Here is a 6,473-nt window from a genome sequence, read left to right on the forward strand (position 1 = left end):
AAAAATGCCAGGAAAAGAAAAAACCCCTCCGGCCAAAACCCTCCGAACTCGAACGCGAAGCTTCTGTTCATTGGGTTCATCATCTGTTTCTCCGAGCCCACTCAGTCGCAGGACCAGACACCGACCCAGGCCGTCACTTTGAGACAACTCGGCGGCAATGGCGGAGGCGGTCACAGGCGGCACCGAGATTCCCCCCAACATGACGATATACATCAACAACCTCAACGAGAAGATCAAACTCGACGGTACGTACTCGACGCTCTCCGTGTCGCTACTGTATAGGAGTGTATATCGTGCTAGGGTTTTGTGACGGAGCCGGCGGTTGATTGTGTATGCAGAGCTGAAGAAGTCGCTGAGGGCGGTGTTCTCGCAGTTCGGGGAGATTCTGGACGTGTTGGCGTTCAAGACATTGAAGCACAAGGGGCAAGCTTGGGTCATCTTTAAGGATGTTCAGTCTGCTACCAATGCTCTCAGGCAAATGCAGGACTTCCCTTTCTATGATAAGCCGATGGTATGCACATTTTGCCCTTTTATTATATATGTGAATTGGATTGCTCTTTGGAGTGGAAGCAGGGCCTCAGTGAGGAATTTAGGGTTCTTGGGGAAATTGATTGATGATGGACTGATTGGACTGTCTTAATTTTAGGTGTCTTGAGAAATTCCATAGGAAGACGTTGAAATCGTCCATTTAGAAGTAAGCATTTTGGAGGGAAGAAAGCTATTTCTTTTCCTTCATGAGAGAGATTCAACTAAGCCATCAACTATGGAATCATAAGAAAAAAATGTTCATTTGCTTGAGCTTGCCTGTTGAGCTTCATTGCATTGAGTTTGCTCGATTGGTCGCTGGCTGAACTGGAAAAGATCAAATCTTCCTCTACGAGGTGTTCAGTTTTGTTCCGTCATATGAATTGGACTGTGAAATCCTGTCCGATACCATTTCGATTCGTCAGAGTGTTTTTTCTTAACCAATCCCATGGATTATGGGGTTATGATTGATATGCTGTTGTTTTGGCTTCTTTTTTCTTTGGATGCCTCTCTTTCTGCTTCTTGCTGTTTCCCTACATGCATGTAATGATGAGAGATTGTTTATGTGAAGAGTAATGTGACTCTGCACTCCATAATTATACCCTGTGTGGATAGTTTAGAGAGGACAAAGATGGCTCAGATACCTCAGAAGTTAAAAGTACAGTACACTTAAGCAATTCAGGCATTTCAGGTGTATTCTTTTGGTGTTGGGATGGAGTGTTTTATTGAGACATGGACAAATAGTCTAGAAATAACCACCATGCTTTGCATTATCTCGTTGGGGGAATAAAGAACTTGTGCTCTTTCAGTGTGCCAATTCTTTCTTGCTCGGAGTTTTTTATTGTATCCAACAAAGGGATGAAAACCATGTTTTGAGTATTTGTTGGATTTGCAGACCATAAAGAAAAGAAATTTAGTAGGTAAACTACGTAAGAATTAGTTTACATTGGGCGTTCTAGGCGCAGCTTTAACCTAGTTAAGTATGTAGATCTTTTCTCTTTGGTGTTGAAAAATTGCCAGGTGATTTTCTTATCCTTTTTCATTTGAACAGAGAATACAATATGCAAAGTCAAAGTCGGACATAATAGCGAAGGCTGATGGTACTTTCGTTCCAAGAGAAAAGCGGAAGAGACATGACGAGAAAGGTATGGACTTTCCTCAATACATATAAGTTTGGTTTGCCTTTTCTCGTGAGCTGAAAACCTTTGGCAAACAGAAAGACTAAACAAAAGTAAAAGCCGAAACCCAAAACAACCAGCACATCACAGAATGAGCAGTTATAAATTTCTGAAAGTGTTCATCCGACTTGATTATTCCTGTATGTTACATTCTTCCTGTTAATGTTCTCTCCTGAGTCATAAAGTCTTGTGAATGTTGTAGGTAAGAAACGGAAGGACCAAAATGATGCCAATCTTGCTACAGCTGGTGGGAATCCTGCTTATCCTGGTGCCTATGGTGCAGCACCACCTGTAAGCCCTCCTATTATATCTCTTATTCTGTTTTTTTTTTAATATTATTTTATTTTATGTATAGTCCATCAAAACTGAGTGTTCTTTGTTCGCCCTTCCTTTTGGCTGTTGCAAACTTCGTGAATTCCAAGTAAACCAATCTTAGATTGGTTGTTGCAAGGACCTGCTAGACAGATGGGAAAATACTTGATATTTGCGTATGTTGTTTAGTAAGAAGAGATGGAAACAAGCCGAGTTTTGCCAGGCTCGAGTTTGATTCCACTTGTGAGACATTTATCTTGAAACCTGGTTCAACTTGAGTGAGCTTCTTTCTTTAGGCTCCAGCTGTTAACAAACCTAACTTGGGCTCACCGTCTAGACTTCCTTTTAATGACTACCAAATGGGGCCAGACCCAACCTTGACATTGGTCAGGGTTGACTGGAGCTCCAGATTTGAAATAGCTTGAGAACAGGGGTCTGTGTTAATGTCAGATATTAGCAATTAAGGATAAGCTTGATTACCTCGTTAGCCTCCCAAACTGAGTACTGCTGAGCTTGAGCTTGGCAGGTCCGGCTGAAAACCCGATCTCTCGCACAAAATAATTGAGTCAAATAAGAGTAATTATCCGTTGAAGTTTTGAGATAGATTGGTTCACTTGCCACTGCAAGTCACATCAATTGCTCAAATACATGAGAAATGATTAAAACAACTTTTCTGCCTTTCTCCTCACTGTTATGGTAATCACAGCTTGTTATAGAACATGGGTGGCTTTGATTTTGTATGCGATGTTACTCGTACTGATAACATTAACCCATACCATCTCTCTTTCCAGCTCTCATCCATGTTTTTTGTTTCTCTGCAGCTGTCTCAAATACCCTACCCAGGAGGTCAGAAACTTCCAGAGGCTCCTGCCCCGCCGAACAACATCCTCTTCGTACAGAACTTGCCCCACGATTCAACTCCCATGATGCTGCAGATGCTGTTCCTGCAGTATCCAGGCTTCAAGGAAGTTAGGATGGTTGAGACAAAGCCTGGGATCGCATTTGTGGAATACGCAGATGAGATGCAGTCCACGGTCGCAATGCAAGCCCTGCAAGGCTTCAAGCTGACGCCGCAGAACCCGATGTTGATCACCTATGCCAAGAAATAGGGCAAGAAAGGTCTGCTTTTAGTAATTTTTGAACAGAGGTTTTCTTCTAGGACGGTTCTGTAATTTAGACTAGGCTGAGCCTTGTGAAGTACTTTCTGATAGAGATAATGTTGTCCTTTGTTTATTATTATGTATCATTATAGTTGAGTAATATTTTCTCCTCAGACTAATTCTACGCTATTGCCGCGGTTCGATACCTAGGCAGAAGACCGGTAATACAGGTTTTGGTCCGTTAAGGTACCACGCATAAGCATAACCAATCAAGACGGGATAAGTTCCTGAAAGAGTCTGATTTGAAATCTGATTAAATGTTCATTTAATTATTATTATCATTTTTTTTTTCTGTGAGGTGTTCATTTAATTATTTATTTCTTTTAATTAACAGCACATTTTATACCTGAATTTTTATCTATCTTTTGAGTTTTATTTCAGCAAAGTTCTTAAATGGTACTCATTAATTATTGTGGCTGCATCCGAGGATTTGAAAGAGATGCTCTTTATAATGTTCTGGGTCAAATTCTTGCCAGAAAACTAATAAGCTATTCGATTGGACCGAAAACACCGAATGCATACATGTAAAATGAAAATGAAAGTTCATGCTTATTGGCGAATGCCAAAGGAAATTCATATTTAGCTATTAGCCTTTGTATTGTCGTACTTGAGGAGCATCCAAAATTGTTTTTTTTTTTCTCTCTCTAAATTTGTTTTTTCAGCCAAGAGCATCTGAATTGTCAGCCGGGGACACTAAGCACAAAGTTTTCGAAGACATTATGAACACTTCAATCGGGGGCTTGATCCCGAAAGCACAAAGTTTTTGAAGACATTATGAATACTTCAATCGGGGGCTTGATCTCGAGAAAATGATGTTTCAAAAGACAATCCTTAAAAAAGAGCCAGAAGAAAAAGTAATGCGAATTGACTATTTTACTATTATGTTGGATGGAAAAGTTCCCAATTCCAATGAGGGACACCGTGCTTATTTTTCTCTTTTACGTGGTGGGTGTCATGCAATTGTTTGAAAGTAGGAGCAAACCCATGGACCCTCCAAAGGACAGGGTCCAAAAACCAATTATCTCAGAAAAAAATTATTTAAAAGGGTTCAGTTGCCAAAATTTAAAACATAGGGCACCGAAGCAATATAAATCTAAATTTTGGGGTGCTAATTGATAAAATAGAAACTCCAGGGGGGCAAATTGAGCTCGCAAGGTGAAACTATAAACCCTCAGCTCCTACTGAGCCTTGGCGCTGCCGTTTTCTCCCTCCCCCCTCCCTCCTTTCATTCCGACCAAGCTGACGGACTGGATAGCCGGCGTCGAACCGACATTCCTCTCATCCCTCATAACTCGCTCCGAGCAACCGATTGGAGTTCGTCGTTATTACTGAGAAGTAGCCGCAGGTAGCTGTTCGTTCCTGAATCCTCAATCATGGCGGACAAGAAGAGGAAGAGTCGAGATTCGCAGAAACCCTATAAAAAGCAGAGCTTCAACTTCAAGGCCTCTGGGAAGGAGGGCAGGAAGAAGCGGACCGGCCCTCGGTTGCCCAACTCGATGAAGAAGGTGCTGGAGAGGCTGAATCCGGTGGACAGTGAAGGAGAAGAACACGATGGGAGGATTGATTCCAATGAGAACGACAAGCCCTTCGGAAACGATATTTACGAGTACGAAGGGGAGGTGGCACCGGAGGATTCGCGCAAGAATCGTAGGTTCGACCCCGTGGAGAAGCTCGAGTACGAGCTTCCTGAGGATTTCCAGGTTCGTTGAGGTCAAAATTCGCAATTTTATTGGAGTTAGGCATGATGAATTGATGACGATATGCGTTATGTATCCTTAGGATGAGGAGATTCTGTCAGATTACGCGGACGGTGACGATGATGACGGGATTGGCCTCACTTCACATGAAGGCGAAGTAGATAGTGAGGAGGAAGATGATGGAAGGCATACCCGGATGCTGCAAGGGATCACTGGAATGCCAAGTGAAGCATTTGAGGGTAAGATGAAGCTCTGAGCTCCTTTCGAACAGCTCCCGTTATCCTGTTAATGATTTGTGACAACATTTGTAAAAGATACCAAGTTAACATAAACCCGTACCGATATCAAAACATGCTTATGTGACTTCCAATTTGACTTTCTCGGTTGTGATGTTAGTCGGAGCATGTTTACTATCTCATTCAATTTTAGGAAATTGGAACAATTAGATCGCCTCAATCTTGATAACGTATTATAAATTTTAGCACCTAGCTTTTAGCGGTCAATGGTTTCTCTCTGCTTAAATTGTTGCCTTCATTAACCACGCGATGCATTAGTAGGAAATCAATAATTTCAATATAAAATGGTGCAGGGATAAATTAATATTCCAATTGAAAAACTGATATTGGAACGGAATAGCATTATTGAAGTAAAGAACTTTCCGTATCTTAAAATTAAATCCTCAAAATTCATCACTGTTAGGAAATATCTCATAGATATGCTTAGCTTATTCAATTTGCAGGCAAGAAGAAAAGAAGTAGTGCTGTGGTATCAGAGGCGTATCCAGAGTCAGAATATAATCCAAGTCATGATATTTTGGAAGGGGATGGCAAAATTAACATTCAAGATCTTCTGGATCCTCTTCAAGATAAAGCTGGTTACAGCGAGCTTAGAAAGAGGATGCAACAACTGGAGAATAAATCTGCGCCAATTCAAGCTCCACTCCCTAAACCAGATAGAGAGAAGGTGGAGAGGAAAGTAGCCTATGAACAATCTAAGAAAGAGATACTAAAGTGGGAACCTTTAGTCAAAAGGAATAGGGAAGCACCGGCCTTGTTTTTCGATGAAGACATAGACCTGAAATATTCGACTGTTGGGGCAATAGCTTCTGAGTTTGAACCGAGAACTGAGTTTGAGAAGAAAATTGCTTCTTTAGTCTATGATGAAAAGGTTATGGAGGCCCACAAGAAGGATGGAGCCAGGCTTCTAGAGTTAAACAAGGTATGATGGATTTAGAAAATTTTCACATTAATTGGCTTGCAATCTTTTTTCCTTAAGAGTGTATGACTTATTGTTGTTGGAAGCACTGTTAAGAGTTCTGGGCAGCTTACTTAGTTCCGAAGTTGCATACTTATTTATACTTTTGCTAAATGTTTCTGAAAGGAGTGCTAGTGGCCCATTCTACACTCTTGGGTAACTAGAAACCGATGTCAAAATATGTGCAACTTTGAACTAATTGTTTTTTATTTGTAATGCGTGCTACCATGACATTGTCGTGTTTTATGCTTGAGTTCTGGTGCATTTGGATGATATATCGTTTTTTTTCCCAGGTATCTGTTGAAGAGGAAAAGGAACGCAGGGATCGCATCGCTAAGATGCGGAGC

General features: G+C 41.2%; 2 protein-coding genes across 2 annotated transcripts; both read left to right on the forward strand.

The window, feature by feature from the left end:
* LOC116190352 (U1 small nuclear ribonucleoprotein A-like) lies at nt 1-3,294 on the forward strand. Its single transcript, XM_031520039.1, has 5 exons — nt 1-245; nt 339-511; nt 1,577-1,670; nt 1,906-1,994; nt 2,837-3,294. The coding sequence occupies exons 1-5, from the start codon at nt 158-160 to the stop codon at nt 3,122-3,124; spliced, it is 732 nt and encodes a 243-aa protein (XP_031375899.1). The 5' UTR covers nt 1-157; the 3' UTR covers nt 3,125-3,294.
* Nucleotides 3,295-4,389: 1,095 nt separating this feature from the next.
* LOC116190353 (uncharacterized protein C57A7.06-like) lies at nt 4,390-6,470 on the forward strand (the record flags this gene model as incomplete). The annotated part of the gene is made up of 4 exons (XM_031520040.1): nt 4,390-4,875; nt 4,955-5,111; nt 5,612-6,090; nt 6,420-6,470. Coding segments are annotated over exons 1-4 (1,014 nt in total), but the record flags the coding sequence as incomplete, so codon positions are not given.
* Between the last annotated feature and the right edge of the window lie 3 nt (nt 6,471-6,473).

This window comes from Punica granatum, unplaced genomic scaffold (genome assembly GCF_007655135.1).
Source record: "Punica granatum isolate Tunisia-2019 unplaced genomic scaffold, ASM765513v2 Contig00426, whole genome shotgun sequence".
NCBI classification, from domain to species: Eukaryota; Viridiplantae; Streptophyta; class Magnoliopsida; order Myrtales; family Lythraceae; genus Punica; species Punica granatum.